This window comes from Nycticebus coucang, chromosome X, assembly GCF_027406575.1.
Source record: "Nycticebus coucang isolate mNycCou1 chromosome X, mNycCou1.pri, whole genome shotgun sequence".
NCBI lineage: Eukaryota > Metazoa > Chordata > Mammalia > Primates > Lorisidae > Nycticebus > Nycticebus coucang.
In genome coordinates this window covers 104,406,279-104,425,878 of record NC_069804.1, presented here as the reverse complement: position 1 = coordinate 104,425,878, position 19,600 = coordinate 104,406,279, and the positions used below count along the sequence as shown (strand labels likewise).

The following is a 19,600-nucleotide window of genomic DNA, read 5'->3' as shown; positions in this document are numbered from 1 at the left end:
AGCAATATCTGTCTCAAGGCCATTCTTAAATAATTATACAATTTGCTTGTAGGTTTCTTTCTTTCTTTCTAGTTTTTTTTTTTTTTTTCTACTGTATTATGATATCTGTCACTAAGACATAGATATCAGCCTGGAATTGCATTATTGAGGTTGCTTTTTCATTTACCTTCCTAAGATAATTACCTTTGTACTAGAGAGTTTTAAAAATCAATTGAATGTTCTTGGCAATATTCAGTAACAATAATACAACTCTTGTTAAGAAACAGTTATTCTGTTTAGAGAAAAATAACCATGCTTCTAAGAAAAGCATCTGAACTAAAGTGTATTTCTTTTGGGGGGCGGTGGAGATACAGAGTCTCACTCTACACCTGGGTGGAGTACTGTGATATCAGCCCTGCTCACAGCAACTTCTACCTTTGGTCTCAAGTGATTCTCCTGCCTCAGCCTCCTGAGTAGCTGCGACTATAGGCACCCGCCACAATGCACAGCTAGTTTTTCTATTTTTGGTAGGGATGAGGTCTCACTTTTGCTCAGGCTGGTCTTGAACTCCACAGATCAAGGGATCCTCCAACCTCAGTCTCCCATGGTGGTAGGATTATAGGTGTAAGCCACCAAGCCCAGCTCTAACGTATTTCTTGAAGGTTACAATTCAAACAACTTTTTCCTGGTGGGGTTGAGAGCAGACTCCACCAATACCAGTGATGTCAACTGAGGGTAACAATGAATGAAGCTGTTGTTAATATTTGAATATCAGAAGGTCTTTAAATAGTCTCAGATTACTTTTGTCTGCATAGAGACTTGATTGATTTGTCTTGTCCACCATCATATTCTTGGGGTGCCAAGAATCCAATCATTACTTGGTGGAATTGCAAGTAAAATGATATGCTAATTTTAATGATATAAATAACATTTCAACTAGTCTGATTCTGATTCATATTTGTTAATGATTACTTGGTAATGAATGGTCAAAAAAATTCTGGCTATAATTGGTCTCAAGTTTTTTATCCATAAAATGAGGGTAGTTACTGAAAGTCTTATTTAGATTGATATGTGGAATAACTAATACAAATGAATTACTAAGAAGTTTGCAAATATGAAAATTCTATAATGGATATTAATAATAATGTCAAATAGATAGTTGTAATTATAACTTTGGATGACTATTTCATGAATTGACTCCTCTTTTACATTAGAGTTTGCTCAAATCTTTTCAAAACAGCTTCCTGTTCATTGACATCTTTAATTCTATTTGACAGAAAGAGTCAAAACCTTTCCTTCAACGGAATGTTCAGTAACCTTCACCAAATAACCATTAATTAAGCAATTAAAGTAAATTTAAGGAAAAAAGAATTTTGAAAGGAGAATAGAATTAACTCAAAAGATAGTTTAAAAATAGTTTTCTAGCACTTCAGTCATTATTGACCCAAAAGTTCCTAGGGGATATTAACAATGCATTTGATAGTTGCCAAGGAAACCTTAACCTTTCCTGAGAATGTCTGCCCTTCTGTATTGTACCTGATTGTCAGAATAACTTCAGCAACTGATTATAACTGAGCCATTTTCAACATCAAGCTTTTTCTTGTCAATCTCTTTTTAAAGTATAAGCTCAAGTATTCAGGATATCTTGCTCTGTATCTGTATTTATGTTTCTGAAGATTTGTACTTGAAATGCAGAGGTTCTTTTTAACCATTTCCCCATCAATCCTCACCACCATGTGAGATAAATCAAACCTAATTTAGAGACAAGAAAACTGAGGCACCACAAGGTGTTTATTGTGTGAGAATGTAGCATAAAGCTTGCTAGCTTTATTTGTTAAGAGCATATCAACTAAACAAATATTAATATATAGCATTACTTAAAAAGACTATTTTTTATGTAGGTCAATTAGCCAGTATTATGAGTCTCTGAGGTGGTAGAGAAAGGACCAGAGAGAGAGTCAAGGGACCTAGCAAAACAACTTATCAAGTATGACCTTGGCTATGCTATAGGTCCGTCAATTTCTTCATCTATTAAATGACAATGATACTATCCATATCATAGGGATGTTGGGAGAGTTAAATGACATAATGTATACAGAGTACATGACACGGTTAAATACACTAAGCACTCAAAATCTAGTATTATTATTGCTTAAAGCAGCGGTTCTCAACCGCAACCCACAAGTCGCGACTCACAGGAACTGTGTTAAAGGCTCGCGGCATTAGGAAGGTTGAGAACCACTGTCTTAAAGGGTATATGTCATATTAATACATATGCTGTTCTCTAAATACTGACTTGAGGCTTGGTGCCTGTGGCTCAAGTGGCTAAGGCTCCAGCCACATACACCTGAGCTGGCAGGTTGGAATCCAGCCCAGGCCTGCCAAACAATGACGCCTGCAACCAAAAAATAGCTGGGCATTTTGGCAGGTGCCTGTGGTCCCAGCTACTTGGGAGGCAGAAGCAGGAGAATTGCTTGAGCCTAGGAGTTGGAGGTTGCTGTGAGCTGTGATAATACGGCACTCTACTCAGGGCGATGGCTTGAGGCTCTGTTTTGTGGGAAAAAAAAATACTGACTTGAGGATTATGATCTTTAGAAATAAATGATAGGATTCTGACATTGGAACTGATAGGGTTCTGATATTGGAACCATACTGGAAATTCCAAGACATATGGCCATCATAAACATTATAATACTGCACAGGCAGGGTAGGAAGGGAGCTACTATTTATTTTTTTACTGTGTCAGACACTGCTAAATACTTTCCATTCTGTTATCTCATTAAATCCTTACAAGCTAATGAGGTAGGTGCTGTTATTATCTCTATATATGTAACATTAGAAGGCTGTAAAATAAGAAAAAAAAGGCAGCACAAATGTAATCTTTTGGGGGAACCTGGCAGAATTAGTTTCCTTTTTAATAAAGCAAATTAGCAAGCTGGGTGCAGTGGCTTACACCTGTAATCCTAGCACTCTGGGAGGCAGAGGCAGGTGGATTGTTTGATCTCAGGGGTTTGAGACTAGTCTGAGCACGAGCGAGACCCCATCTCTACAAAAAATAGCAAAACTGAGGTAAGAGGATTGCTTGAGACCAAGAGTTTGGGGCTTCTGTGAGCTAGAGGCCATGGCACTTTACACAGGTGACAGAGTGGGACTGTCTAAAAAAAAAAAGGCAAATTAGCAATCGATATCCATGCAAATTTTGCAAATCGCCTGTGCAAGTTCACATGTGAGGTGGCTAATGGCAATGGGAAAAGAAAGTTAGGGAGGAGGGCTATAGTAAGCAAATCATTGCTTTGTATGTTTGTGAAGATTTAAGATGAAAGCAACAGCATTCCATATTGAAAACTGAGTGTTTGCATTTTTCAAAGTCTACCATTGTTAAACAGATATTGAATTGTGTGTGCGAAAATTTAAGCAAAACCCAAACATAGCAAAACAAACCCCATTAACTCCAAACATTTATTCCTAGGTTATCCAGGTCTCTGGATTGTCTTGATTTGTGATTAAGCTTGCTATGAAGGAGGACATTTATATGCATTTCTAGGCACTCACATAAATATAAAGATGCTGTGAAGAACAGCTAACATGTTGAGAATCAATAAAGTGAGCACTTTACCAAAGTCCTTTTATGTTGTGTCTTACATATATTTATGGGTTGTTCTTTTCCCCTTCTCGGATTGATTAATGGATTTAAGGTGATTTTTTTTTTTTTTTTGGGCTGGGGCTGGGTTTGAACCCGCTACCTCCGGCATATGGGACCGGCGCCCTACTCCTTGAGCCACAGGCGCTGCTTAAGGTGATTTTTTTTATTGTGGTAAAATGTACATTTTTTACATGTACAATTTAGTGGCATTAAAAACCTTGACTTGTACAATCATCACCACTGTTTATCTCCAGATCTTTTTCATCATTCCAAATGAAAAAGTTTATCAAACAATAATGCCCTATGTCACCCTTGTTCTAGATTCCTGTAACCACTATTCTCCTTTCTGTCCCTGTGAATGTTACTGTTCTTGATACCTCCTTTAAGTGGACTCATGATATTTGTGCTTTTGTGTCTGGCTTCTTAATTTATTTCAATTAGAGCATAATGGTTTTAAGCTTCATCCAGGTTTTAGAATATATTAGAATTTCACTCAATTTTAAGGCTGAATAATATTCTATTTTGTTTGTCCATTTATCCATTGCTGGACATTTGGATTGTTTTCAGTTTTTGGCTATTGTGAATAATGCTGCTGTGAATATGGGTGTACCAGTAACTGGTAACTTCTTTGTTTTCAGTTCTATTTTTTTTTTTTTTGAGACAGAGTCTCACTCTGTTGCCCTTGGTAGAGTGATGTGGCATCACCGCTCACAGCAATCTCAAACTCTTGGGCTTAAGCGATTCTCTTGCCTCAGCCTCCCAAGTAGCTGGGACTACAGGTGCCCGCCACAACGCCCAGCTTTTTTTTTGGTGTTGTTGCAGGTGTTGTTGTTTGGCAGGCCTGGGCCAGGTTTAAACCCGACAGCCTCAGTGCATGTGGCCAGCGCCCTTAACCACTGACCTACAGGGGCCGAGCCTTTGCCCAATTTTGATTTTTTTTTGTTTGTTTTTGTTGTTGAGTTGTAGGAATTCTCTATATATTCTGGATCTTAACCTTTATCATCTGATATGATTTGCAAATGTTTTGTCAGTTCTGTGCTTGCATTTCATTTCAGAGTGTCTGTTGATACACAAAAGGTTTTAATTTTGATGAACTCCTTTTATCTGTTTTCTTCTGTAGTGTTATGTTGTTATATCCAAGAAATCATTGCCAAATCTGATGTCATGAAGTTTTTCTTCTCTGTTTCCTTTTAAGATATGTGTAGCATTAGTTCTTAGATTTGGGTGCATTATATTGGTATATTCCATGTGTTTACATTGATTCTTGTGTTTTGAAACATTCTTGCATTTTAGGAATAATTCTCACTTGTTTGAAGTGTATAATCCTTTTCATATGCTGCTGAATTTTGTTTGATAGTATTTGGTTGAAAATTTGTATCGATATTCATAAAGGATATTGTCCTGTAGGTTTCTTTTCTTGTAGTGTGTTTGTCTGGCTTTGGTGTCAGAGTAATATTGGCCTCATAGGCTGAGTTAAGAAGTTTTTCCTCCTCTTCAGTATTTTGGAAGAGTGCGAGAAGGGTTGGTATTAATTTTTCTGTAAATGTTTGCTAGACTTCACCAGTTAAGCTATGTAGACCAGGTCTTTTCTTTGTTGGGAGGTTTTGGATTACTGATTCAGGCTCCTTACTAGTCACAGGTCTATACACACACACACACACACACACAAACACATATATATATTTTGAGACAGAGTCTCACTCTGTTGCCCTCCGTAGAGTGCTGTACTATCATAGCTCACAGCAACCTCAAACTTCTGGGCTTAAGTGGATCTCTTGCCTCAGCTTCCCAAGTAGATGGGACTATAGGAGCCCACCACAATTCCCAGCCATTTTTTTTGTTGCAGTTGTCATTGTTGTTTAGCAGGCCTGAGCTGGGCTCAAACCTGCCAGCCTTGGTGTGTGTGGCCGGTGCCCTATTCACTGAGCTATGGGTGCCGAGCCTCCATATTAATTTTTGATTTTTATAATTTGAGTCTTCATTCTTATTAGTCAAATGACCTGAAGATTTATGTATTTTCCTGATCTTTTCAAAGAATTAACTTTTGGATTCCATGCTTTATTTCTGTCGCTTTCCTATTCTCTATTTTATCTCTAACCTTTGTTACTTCTGTCTTTCTTCTCGCTTTGGGTTTGGTTTATTCTTCTACTTCCTTTAGGTGTAAATTTAGGTTGTCAATTTGAGATATTCCTTATTATTATTATTTTTTTTTTTTGCAGTTTTTGGCTGGGGCTTGGTTTGAACCCACCACCTCTGGTATATGGGGCTGGCACCCTACTCCTTCAGCCACAGGCACCACCCTTCCTTATTTTTTTTAATGTAAGATGTTTACAGCTATAAATTTCCCTTTCAGCACTGCTTTCACTGCCTCTTATAGACTTTTGTATGTTGTATTTTTTTTTTCGTTTGTTTTTGGAGATGGAATCTCACTCTGTCTCCCTGAATAGAGTGCCCTGGCATCATCGTACCTCACAGAAACCTCAAACTCATGGGCTCAAGCCATCCTCCTGCCTCAGCTAAGTAGCTGGGACTATCTGCCTGTGCCACCACACCCTTTCTTTTAGTAGAGATGGGGTCTCTGCTCAGGCTGGTCTCGAAATCCTGAGCTCAAGCAATCTAGCCTCCTTGGCCTCCCCAAGTGCTAAGATTATGGGTGTGAGCCACTGCACCCAGCTCATATGTTGTATTTTAATTTTCATTTGTTTCAAGGTATTTTCTAATTTCTCTTGTGATTTCTTCTTTGACCTATTGGTCATTTAAGAGTGTTGTTGAATTTGCCTGTATTTGTGAATTTTCCACTATTCTATTTTATTTTTTTTTTAAATATTTTTTTTGTTGAAATTCTTATTTGTTGCTGGATTATTATTTTTTAATTTCCTTTAGTTCTTTGTCCATGTTTTCCTTTAGTTCATTGAGCATATATATGATAGGTATTTTAAGTCTTTAGTAAATTTACTACCTTTCCTTCAGGGGTGGCTTCTGCCACTTCATTTTCATTTTCTTCTTCTGAATGGTAATATTTTCCAGTTTCTTTGTATACCTTGTGATTTTTTGTTGTTGTCATTGAAAATTGAGCATTTGTAAAAAACAGCTTCTTCTTGCATTAGAAGGACATGATCTATACTCCAGGTGACTGACTCTGTGCCAGGGTAGTCTTGCATAATTACCTAGGGATGCTCTGAGCCTTGCGATCAGGCTGAGATGCTAGCTGGGTCTTCTCAAGTCTTTTCTTTGGCTCTTTCTTGCTTGGGTCCATGTGTGGCTTTTAATTTTATTTATTTTTTTATTAACCTGATATTGTGACATAGGTCAAATTTCTAAACCCTCTGTATACATACATCACTGATTTTTTGAATGTCTTAATTTCCCAAAATGTTTTACCCCAGGTTCTCATTGGGGTCTTAGATGGTCTGTTGTATGCCTCTACCTATAATCTCTCAGGCATCTGTAGTGCTTGTAGCTTTCAATCAATACTCACTACTTTCTTGCATGAGTTCTGAGTTAGGGGAAACAGAGATCAGCACTTCAGGTAGCCCCTGCACCCCCATATTCATAGATTGCAAATAAAGTCTTCCCTGTGGGAAATAACTGGGAACTTCTCCTACCACCTCCTTCAGACCAAGATGCTGTTCTGGGGAGGAACTGGGGCAAAGGAGAGCAAAAAATGCTGTGAGGATTTTTACCATTTGAATGTGGCTTTTTGTTGATTGAGCATTCATTTGATAGCTATGAATCTTTACCTGGTTTTCAGAGGTCCTGTGTGACCTATAAGGTTATAATTTGCCAGTTACTGGTTGTTTTTGATGTTTCTTTAGGGGAACAAGTGATTGGAACTTTCCAGTCTGCAATTTTGCTAGTATCACTCCAGATTTATATATTTAAAATTAGAAGGACATGGTCTATACTCTAGGTGATAAACTTATCTCAGATTTTATCCTTAGGGGGCAGAACAAGCTAAAAATATAAAGAGAGTCCTGAAAGGTCAAGGAAAGGATTCCTGAAGCATGATAGATGGTTCTTTAGTAATTCCATGGGTAGATTTTAAGGCTTCTATGAACCACTCTGTAATTGTACATCCTAATTTGTGATTATGATTGCTCTTAGCAGTAGAACCATAGCTTTTATTAGATTCTTAAAGGAATTTTTCATTTTTTCCTTATAAATGTAATACATATTTCTCTAATGATTTACTGCCCACAAGGTACCAGAGAAGTTCTATTAAATCATAAAGGATCAGATCAGTATGTTACATGTATTGGTAGTTAGCAAACTGGTGATTTAAACTACTCCAGAGCATACAAAAAAGGGAAAACTTCCAAGTTCACTTTGAGAGATTAACATTAACCGTTAAATCAAACTTGAAAAAAAGCTTTAAAAAGTGAGTAAACTACAGACTGATTTGACACGCACGTGTGAGTGCAAGCAGTGTAGAATTTCAGTATTTCTCTTGTCAAAATAGATGTACATCCTTCTGACAGTAATTTAAACCACTTCCTCAGCTAGTACACGCTAGATCATTTCTGTGTCCATCCTTATTTCTGATTATAGCTTCAGCTTTATCCTTATCCCATCTTTTTGGACTGAACCTACCTATCTCTAAATCATGCTTTCTTTTGTTTTCCCCCCTATTATGTTGCTCAAAAGCTTGAATTAAAAGTGAGGGAAAACATAGGTTTCCCCGAAAATAATTACTACTGCATGAATGGAATGTGAAAACCATTGGAATAGCTACTAATTTGCTATGTCTGAATTAGGTGAATGTAGAACTATTTCTTTATTGCTTAAGGTTTATCAAAAATTGCAAAACTGTGATCAACCTACTATCATGATGAGACAAATAGGAAGGTTGAAAGAGAATTCTTATGAATTTACAAATTCTGTAGCTTGTGTAACAGTTAAACTATGCTGTGAAACTGTAAAACCATAAAACCTCCTCCTTTGGAAAAGTCTTCTGATCCTTGTGTCCACAGTTAATTTTTGAGCTGTCTGAGTAGTAACTGTTCATTTACATATGTGGTAAAAAGGACAGTGTATAATAATATCAGATAGATTTTGAAAACAATGAGATAATAGTTTTTTCCCCCTGATGTTAAATTATACATGTATTAGAACATTCTTTTGGCAGTTGTTATACTATAGCTTTTTCCAGTTCAGAAGAAAATGCTCTAGGAAACAAAATTTCATTAATAAACATAAATGCATCTTGGTAGTTTTGCATATATATTTTTTCATTTAAAAATATTTTATTTACATGTGCCTTTTACAAGAAACTGATTAAACTGAAAAAACAATGAAGTAAATGTTTACAGCTCGAATCATCTTTACATGCTGCAATAAATTTAAAGATACTAGGTGCTAATGTAAAAATATTTACCCTGTCCTAATTTATGGCAGCATATTTTTATCCAAAGCCATCAGATATATTTTTAAACACATATGGAAATTACATGACTTAATGTAAGGGGAAAGGGAGGGTAAGGGTAAGGGTAAGATGGGCAGAGGGAGGGTAATTGGCGGGACCACACCTACGGGTGCATCTAAAAGGGTACATGTGAAACTTACTAAATGTAGAATATAAATGTCTTAACACAATAACTAAGAAAATGGCAGGAATGCTATGCTAACCAGTGTGATGAAAATATTTCAAATTGTATATAAACCCGGCACATTGTACCCCATGACTGCATTAATGTATACAGCTATGATTCAATAAAAAAAAAATACTTCAATTAAAGAATATGTGACTTAAAAATTAATACAACGACCCTTTTGTTCCCCATCTCTGTATTGTGTAGGTTCTGGGCCCCTGGGTCCACCTTTTTCTTTGGTAACTGGATTAATATCATCTGGAAACTTTTCCAGTGGTTCCTTCTCGAAGTGGGAATTTTCGGGCGCATCAAAACAACCTTCTGGTAACTTTGGCTTCTTCAGTGATTGTTTGATTAGTTCCAACTTTTTTCCTGGAGAAGAACTTGTTTTCCTCAAAGAATGAAATACAAGGGGTGATCTTGTTGTCAGTGCCGTGGCCAAGGCGCGGCTAAGCAACTCCGGGAGACTCAATGAGGACATGGTGCCAACACTGCAGCATTCTAGCTTTGCATATTTTGAGGTCAGAAGAAATTCAGAAGAAATTTAGAAGAATTTTGACATGTTCAGAAGTCAGGATTTTGTAAGAAAACTTACCGTGTAGCAATATTATTGAGTTCCATATATTGGCAAAATTGTATTTTTTATATCTTTGGTCAATTTTAAAGCAAATTTAATTTCATTTTTAATAATTTACATAGTCTGGAAATTTGGCAACACACCATAACTCAGTTACTATTTACTCTCCCTGTTGCAAGCCTTTATCCAGTTATTGCTGAGTTAACAATATGTAATATTGTTATACATAATAACAAAAGGTAAGGTGGCCTAAGGGGCACCCACCGTCCCAAGTGCTTTTTATGCATTGCCTCACTGAATTTTCACAATTCTGAGGAGTTACTATTTTCATTTTGTAGATAGAAAGTCAAAGCACAGAGATAAATTGCCCTAGGTCACAATGCTAGTGAATGTGTGATGGATCTTCAGGCTCAGTGTATACAAATCCAAAACTTGTGTTTTTAACTACTATGCAGTGTTTAAAAATAAACACAGTCTGCTTTCCCATTTTCTTTTTTTCTTTCTTCTTTTTTTTTTGCAGTTTTGGCCGGGGCGGCGCTTGAACCCGCCACCCCTGATATATGGGACCGGACCTGCGCCCTACTCCTTGAGCCATAGCAGCCGCCCATCCCCCCATTTCCTTTTTGAGTAGAGTGCCAGCTCTAGAGTCAATTTGCTAGGGTTTACATCCCAGGCCAGGATTTTGGCTAATTACTTAATTTCTTTGCACTTGCATTGCTTTATTGTCAACAATAAAGTAATGACAGTAATGACATCTAACTCTTGGAGTCACAATTAATATAAATTTAGATATTGTAAGTAAAGCACTTAAAAGAGTACCTGGCAAATATAGCAGGCACCTAATGAATGTCAACATTACCTCTTTTCCTTTCTACCCTTATCATCATCATTGTCATTACTACTTCAGTTCTTCTTAGAACCCTCCTTTTCTTCATACCCCAAGGTGCAATTTTGCATTTTAGCTAAAGTTTTCCCACTTACGTATTTTCTTTTATTTACTTTTGGTACTTACCCTTTTATGATTAAAGCAATGACAACCAAATAAAATTTACAAGAGATTGCCTTAAATTTTGTTAAGATTTCTCTGTAGAAGTTGATTATTCAAAAATATTTTTTAGGCTGGGAGCCGTTGCTCACACCTGTAATCTTAGCATGCTGGGAGGACGAGGTGGTGGATTGACTGAACGAAGGGAGTTTGAGACCAGCCTGAGCCAGAGTGAGACCCCATCTCTAAAAATAGCTGGATGTTGTGGCGGGCATCTGTAGTCCCAGCTGCTTGGGAGGCTGAGGCAAGAGAATCTCTTAAACCCAAGAGTTTGAGTTGCTGTGAGCTGTGACGCTACAGCACTCTACTGAGAGTGACAAAGTGAGAGTCTGTCTCAAAAAAAAAAAATCTTTTAGGTAGGTTTGTATTTGCAATTGGAATTTGTAAAAGAAGCTGTGAAATTTGAAAACATCATTGTTGCATTTTTTTTTTTGAGACAGTGTTTAAAAAATTTTTATTTATTTACCATTGTGCTTCAGGCGCGGAGCCATGAGACAGAGTCTTAAACTGTCACCCTGGGTAGAGTGCCCTGGCACTCACAGCAACGTCAAACTCTTGGGCTTAAGCAATTCTCTTGCCTCAGCCTCACAAGTAGCTGGGACTACAGGCGCCTGCCACAGCTCCCAGCTATTTTTTGGTGGGGAGGTTGGAGTTGTCATTGTTGTTTGGCAGGCCCTGGGTTGAATTCGAACCCCCCCAGCTCTGGTGTTTGTGGCTGGCACCCTAGCCGCTGAGCTACAGGTGCTGAGCCTATCTCATGTTATTTTAATTTGCATTTCCCTGATGGTTAGGGATATTGAGCATTTTTTTCATATGTTCATTGGCTATTTGTGTATCTTCTTTTGAAAAATGTCTTTTTATGTTGTTTGCCCACTTTCGTAAGTAGGATTATTAGTTTTGTTCTTGCTAATTTGTCTGAATTCACTGTATATTCTGGATATTAGCCCTTTGTCAAATGTGAACATTTTCTTCCATATCTGAGTTGTCTATTTACTCTGTTGATTATTTTGCTGTGCAAAAGCTTTTTAGTTTAATTAAGTCTTAGTTATTTATTTTTGCTTTTCTTTTTTTTTTTTTTGTAGAGACAGAGTCTCACTTTATAGCCCTCGGTAGAGTGCTGTGGCATCACACAGCTCACAGCAACCTCCAACTCCTGGGCTTCAGCGATTCTCTTGCCTCAGCCTCCCGAGTAGCTGGGACTACAGGCGCCCGCCACAACGCCCGGCTATTTTTTGGTTGCAGTTCAGCCTGGGCCGGGTTTGAACCCACCACCCTCGGTATATGGGGCTGGCGCCTTTACCGACTGAGCCACAGGCGCTGCCCTATTTTTACTTTTCTTGTATTTGCTTTTATAGTCTTAATCTTCAGTTCTTTACCTATTGCCAGTGTCAGAAGTTTTCCCTAGATTTTCTTTTATTTTCATGATTTCAGCTCTTACATTTATTTAACTCCTTAATTCACCGTGAGTTAATTTTTATATGTGGTGAGAGATAAAGATCCAGTTTCATTCTTCTGCATGTGGCTCTCCAATTTTCCCAGTACTATTTATTGAATATGATATCCATTCCCTAGTGTATGTTTTTGCCAGTTTTGTTCAAATTAGTTAGTTGTGAGTACATGACATTATTTCTGGGTTCTCTATTCTGTTCCATTCATCTCTGGGTTTACCTTTATACCAGCACTATGCTGTGTGATCACCATAGTATAGTAGTATAATTGTAGTATAACTGGGAGTCAGGTTATGTGATACCTCCAAATTTGTTCACTTTGGTGAGGATTGTTTTGTCTATTCAGGCTCTTTTTGATTCCATATGAATTTTAGGATTTTTTTCCACTTTTGTGAAAAATGACATGGGTATTTTAATGGGAATTGAATTGGATGTGTAGTAGATTTCTTTGGGCAGTATAGTCATTTTAACAATATTGATATTCTTCCAACCCATGAGATGTTTTTCCATTTGTTTGTGTTATCTACAATTACTTTTATCAGTGTTTTGCAGTTTTCCTTGTAGACATCTTTTACCTTCTTGGTTCAGTATATTGTTGGCAGTTTATTTATTTTTTTTTTTGCAGCTATCGTAAATGGGATTAAGTTCTTGATTTGATTCTCAGTTTGGTTGTTATTGGTATATAGAAAGAAATGCTACTGATTTTCACATGTTGATTTTGTAATCTGAGATGTTACTAAATTTATTTGTCAAATCTAGGAATCTTTGGAAGAGTCTTTAGGTTTTTCTCCATATCGGATCATTTCAGCAGCAAACAGGGATAATTTGACTTCCTTTGTTCCAATTAGAATGCTCTCTTGCCTGACAGCTTTGGCTAGATTACCTCCAGTATTATCTTGAATAAAAGTGGTGAAAGTGGGAATGTTCTTAGGGGGAATGTTTTTAATTTTTCCTCATTTAGTATGATGTTGCCTGTGGGTTTTTCACATATGGCTTTTATTATTTTGACGTATGTTCCATCTATGCCTATTTTGTTGAGGGTTTTTATTATGCAGGGTGCTGGATTTTATCATATACTTTTTCTGCATCTATTTAGGCATTCATATGGCTTTTGTTTTTATTTATCTTTATGTGCTGAACTACATTTATTGACTTCCAAGGATAAATCCACTTGATTGTGGTGAACTGTCTTTTAAAATTTATTTCTTTATTTCAAATTAATATGAGGGAATAAATTTTTAGGTTACATTGTTCTCACTTCCAGAGTAAAGTTATGGTTGTAAAAGAGCCCCTCCCCCAGGGGGCATGTTATACACTCTCACAATATGCGCACTGGGTGAGATCCTGCCTCATGCCCTCCTTCCTTCTGCCAATCTTCCTCCCCTCTCCCCCTCCCTCGTCCCACCTGTCTCTACTTCTGTACTAGACTATATTTGTGTTTTATTGTTCATATGAACATGTAATTGTTTATATGTTCGTTTCATATCAGTATGGAGTACATCAAATATGTATTTTTCCATTCTTGTGATACTTTACTAAGAAGAATGTATTTCACTTCTATCCAGGTAAATGTAAAAGATATAGTCTCTATCTTTTTAAATGGCTGAGTGGTATTTCATGGTATATATATACCACAGTTTGTTGGTCCATTCATGGGTTAATGGCACTTAGGTTGCTTCCACAACTTGGCAATTATGAATTGAGCTACAATAAACATTCTGATTCAAATGTCTTTGTGGTAAAATGATTTTGTTCTTCTGGGTAGATACCTAGGAATGGGATTACAGGATCAGATGGAAGATCTACTTTTAGATCTTTGAGGATTCTCCATACTTCTTTTTTTATTATTAAATCACAGCTGTGTGCATTGATATGATCATGGAGCATCATTCACCAGCTTCATTCACCATCATACACCAAACCGTTTGACACACTTCATCACACTGGTTAATGTAGCCTTCCTGACATTCTCTTAGTTACTGTGCCAAGACATACTTCTTTCCAAAATGGCTGCATTAGTTTAAAATCCCATCAAAAGTGTAGAAGTATTTCCTTCTCTCCATAGTGAATTGTCTTTTTGATGTGCTGCTGAATTCTGCTTGCTAGTATTTTGCTGAGATTTTTGCAACTATTTTTATCAGAGATATTAGTATATAAAATTTCTTTTTTGTGTGTCCTTTCCTGGATTTGCTAGCAGGGTGATACTGACTTTGTAGAATGCGTTAGGGAGGATTCCCTTCCCCTTGATCTTTTGGAACAGTTTCATTAGGATTAATACCTGTTCCTTGAATGGCTGGTAGAATTAAGCTCTGAATCCATCTGATTTGGGGCTTTGTTTGTTGGGATGTTTTAAATTACTGATTCAATCTCACTACTCATTATTGTTCTGTTCAGGACTTCCATTTCTTCTAGATTCAAGCTTTGGGGTGTATGTTTCCAGGAATTTGTCTATTTCTTCTCAATTTCTAGTTTGTGTTCATGGTAGTCTTAGATAATCCTTTGTGTTTCTGTGGTATCAGTTATAATGTCTCTTTTTCATGTCCAATTGAGCTTATTTGATTCTCTCCTTTATTTAATCTAGGTATTGGTCTATCAGTTTTATCTTTTCCAAGAACCAATTGTTCCTTTCATTGATACTTTTTTTTGGTTTAAACTTTGTTTGGTTTTGCTCTGATCTTTTTTAATTTCTTGTCTTCCGATAGCTTTAGATCACGTTTATTCTTGTTTTTCTAGTTGCTTAATGTCTAATGGTAGGTTGTTAATTTGTGGTTTTTCTATCTTTTTGATGTAGGCATTTAGCAGTATAAATTTCCCTCTTAGCACTGATTTTGCTATGTCCCAGATATTTTGATAAGTTTTGACATTTATTTTGACAAATTTAAAAAATTCCATCTTGATTTCATTGTTGACCTAAATATCATTCAAGTTGTTTTATGTCTATGTATTTATATAGTTTTGAAAGCCTCTCTTGGAATTGAGTTCTAGTTTTATTCTGTTGTGTTCTGAGAAGATACGTGATATGATTTAAATTTTTAAAAAATGTGTTTACCAACCTGAGCAAGAGCAAGACCCTGTCTCTAAAAATAGCTTGCCCCAGCTATTTGGGAGGCTGAGGTAAGAGAATCACTTGAACCCAAAAGTTTGAGGTTGCTGTGAGCTATAATGCCACAGCACTCTACCAAGGGTGACAAGGTAAGACTCTGTCTCCAAACAAACAAACACCAAAAAAGTATTTAGACATGTTTTATGGCCTAACATATGGTCTGTCCTGGAACACGTTCCATGTGCTAATGTGAAAAATGTGTGTTCTGCAGTTGTTGAGTAGAATATTCTGTAAATGTCTGTTGGGTCTATTTGTTCTGGAGTCCAGTTTCAGTCCAGTGTTTCTTTTGATTTTTTGCCTCAATGATTGTAGCAGTGGACTGTTGAAGTCATCTACTATTATTGTATTGTTTTTTATCTTACTTCCCTGGTATAATCCTTTAAGATTCAACTGCTGTATGGGGGGAAAGGAAAAAAAAAACGTGATTGGACAGAGAGAGAGGTTGGTCTGTGGCGTTGGCCACAACAAGCAGTCATCTGACTTCACAGTTTTTCCTAACTTAAGGAAGAGTTCTAGAATTGAGGATGGGAAGAAAGTTGGCAGAAAAAGGAAAGGGAAAAAGTGGGGGAAATGGGCTGTCTTCATAACCACATAGCCATTCATCGTTGTATGCAGATTGTCCTTGGTCAAGGGCTGTGACTTTAGGCTAGATGTCTCTATTTGGCCAGTGAAATTATAAAAGATGGCTGGAAAGTGAATGGTAAAAGCCACAACTTTCCAATACTTTTGAAGTTAAATCCTTGAAGGGGAGATTTAGTGGCACAGCATCCATGACATGCACTATGTAATTACTTATATAATTAGTGATTATTTCTATTTTCTTTTTTGCTCATATATTTTACAAATGTTCTATGATGAACACATATAATACTTACTATTAGAAACATAAATAAAAATTTTTTTTTTCCCAAAGAGAATATTGCTCTATTGCTTTGGAAAAGAAATGCTGTGTATGTTTTTGGTCCTGTTGCTTGAAGATTTCTTTAGAGTTAGCATTGTGTAATGATTGTAAAAGTGATTGCAAGTCTACTCTGTTTTATGGCCTTCAGCCTTAGCCTTTAGTATCTTACTTAATATCTCTGACTTTTAGATTCCTCATTTGTGGTGGAAGCAGGCTGAGGATGTGATGGAGGGGTAGGTTTTAGGCGAGGGGGTGGGTGATACCTATCTTTAAGGAATGTTATAAGTGTAACAATTGGAGATAATGTTGCTAAAGTGCCTGCTAACTCAATAGCTATTATTTGTTCATTTATTCAGATTATATATTTTATTAAGTCCCCTGGATTTTGCTATTTGTTTAAAAATATTTACACCCTTGATATCTTCCCAGAAGATATCTCTTTATTAAAGGCTAGAAAAACTAAAGATAGAATTTTTCCCAAAAGTGTTCAATTTTAGAATCTTTTAGGAACAGAGGCAAGGTATTCTCTAGGAGTTTGCTTAACTCTTTATTTTCAACTAAATGTTCATATATCAGACAAATGAACTGAGAGCAAGGGAAAAGCAATAGAGTGTGTTCTGTCATGTATAGAACAACTTACTTGATTTAAAGGTCTATAATTTTTCTTGATTTTGTTCAATAATACAGTTGATTTAAAAATGTTCACTTAATAACATGTTTGTAGCATTATGGTACAATCAACTTTCTGTACAAAATTTAAATCCTCATGACTACTTATTGAAAAATGTATAGGAAAGCACAATGTTGCCAATTAAAAGAAAATTATTTGAATGCAGCTTTGGTATTCTGGACAATATTTAAGGTTAGAAAATTTAAGGTCCATTTAAAATTTAAGGACCATTTAAGGTTAGAAAATTTCATTGTAATTTTCATGTCATGCATTCCTTGCCACTCTCACTACCTCTATGAAAATTTGAGACTACATTTCATTCCATAAATTACATTTTCTCTTTAATGTGTTTAATTTTTACTCTACACCATTGACTAGAGCTGATGAAAAATAAAAATAAAAATTTATGTTGGTATGACTTTATTGGTCTATTAGTCTGATACATTTAGTAATGCTCTTTGATCCAATCTGAGGATTAATGGTGGGAAAGAGTGCTCATAGGCTTTCAAACCTAGTACTGTATAGTGAAGACATTCTGTGTTTTTGGAGCTTTGTCCCTTTTTGAAAATAACAAGCTATAAAAATTCCACTCCATTTAACCATAGCCACAACTATTTATAAAGGACTGGACAATCGACTTAGTCAAACAACTAGTCACTTTGTTAAAAAACAAAGGCAAACATTACTGACCTAAACTCCTACTGACAAAATCCTCAGTCCAATAAGTTGCCTGCTATATTACCTAGAAACCTAAAACATTTGAATACATTTTTCAGTTTTCATAAATTATGGTAGCCTCATATATGCATAACTAGGGAACCAGGGGCTGTGGGAAGGGTCTGTAAAAAGGAGAGAAGGCCAATACAGGGATTGGAAAGGCTTTTATTAGCAGAGGAAGAGGAGGAATAAGCCGAGTGGAGTTTGACCAAGAACCAACTCAGCTCTTACACAGTTTCAACAGGCTTTTATTATCTCTTGTAAGTAGGGTTGAATGTAGGAGGTGGCTCCCAGAGGGAGTCATCCCTTCTGCAGAAGGACTAATTCAGGCTTCAGAGCACTTCTAGGAGTTACTCCCATAATTGGCCATCAGCCAGGGCCAGAGTCAAAATTACTGTTCTGTTGTTTCTCAGGAACACTGGCCTTGAAGCATCTCATGGGGTAGGGAGGCGGTTTGCTGTGATCATGCAGTTTGGTTTTTGGCCTGCTTTTTCTCACCAGCTGTCTCCCAAAATGGCTGTATTCTTGTCAGGGTCATGAGGATTTCTTTCCTACACATAGTATACACTAATATCCATTGTAATGGTCAATTTTGTCAACTTGACTGGCCCATGAGGTACCCAGCTATTTGGTCAAACATTTGGTCAAACATTACTCTGAGAGTATTTTTAGATGAGATTAACATTTGAATTGGTAGACTGAGTAAAGCAGATTCACCCTATTTGATGTGCCTCATTCAATCAGTTAAAAGCCTGAATAGAAGAAAAAGCTTACCTCTTCCAAATAAGAATTCTTCCTGCTGCCTTCTTACTGGAGCATCAGCTTATTTTTCTGACTTCATGTTTAAACTGAAATATTGGCTATTCCTGTGCTCTGGCCTCTTGACCTTTAAACTGGTAAGGACTATACCATAAGCTCTTCTGGTTTTCAGGCCTTTGGACTGGAACTAAACCATTGGTTTTCCTGTGTCTTCAGCTTTCTGACTCATTCTACAAATCTTGAGTCTTTCCGGTCTCAATCACATAAGCCAACTCCTTATAATAAATATCTTCCTGTAGATGTTTACATCTCTGCTTCTCTGGAGAACTCTCTCTAATGCATAATTATAATAATGTAATTAGTCATATATTTAGTGTTTTTATTATGCCTCACTGATTGTACATGTAGTAAAACCTAATCACCATTTTCAATCCTCACAACCTTATAAATGAGGTACAACTTTTGTACTCATTTTTCAGAGGAGGAATTGAAGCTTGATAAGGGTGAATAAGTATAAAATTCTACACTATGAATAACTATTGAGATAAGTGTTCAAATACAGGCTACCCCACTCTAGAGGAATCATGCATAACAATATACTATATTGTAGTTCCTTTTTTCTTGAAAATTATAGCAGATAAGCTTAGGAGAAGTGACAAAGTATATTTATCAAATATTTTCTTGGATCTTCCCTTGTTTTTTTTTTTTTTTTTTGTAAAAGAGTCTTACTCGGTCACCCTGGGTAGAGTGCCATGGTGTCATAGTTCACAGCAACCTCAACTCTTGGGCTTGAGCAATTCTCTTGCATCAGCCTCCTGAGTAGCAGGGACTATGGGCATGTGCCACCACATCCAGCTAGTTTTTTCTATCATTATTATTATTATTTTATTATTATTATTATTATTATTTCTTTTAGCTGAGACAGGGTTTTGCCCTTGCTCGGGCTGGTCTTGAACTCCTGAGCTAAAGTGATACACTTGCCTTGGTGTCCCAGACTGCTAGGATTACAGGCGTGAGCCACTGCGCCTGAATGGATCTTCATTTAATGGATAACTGTATTGAACAGATGAGTTTGTCTCTTAGTTGAATTCATCTTGTACCTTTAGGCCAAAAGTTTAAATTACTCCCTCTGTCTTGAGAGTAGCCCTGTGAGGAAAATATGTATAGGTG

The 19,600-nt window shown here is 36.7% G+C and overlaps 1 protein-coding gene across 1 annotated transcript; it reads right to left on the bottom strand.

Moving 5' to 3' along the window:
* Positions 1-9,367: 9,367 nt before the first annotated feature.
* Positions 9,368-9,691, bottom strand: LOC128578559 (succinate dehydrogenase assembly factor 4, mitochondrial-like). Its single transcript, XM_053581247.1, has one exon. The coding sequence runs from the start codon at positions 9,689-9,691 to the stop codon at positions 9,368-9,370; it is 324 nt and encodes a 107-aa protein (XP_053437222.1).
* Between the last annotated feature and the right edge of the window lie 9,909 nt (positions 9,692-19,600).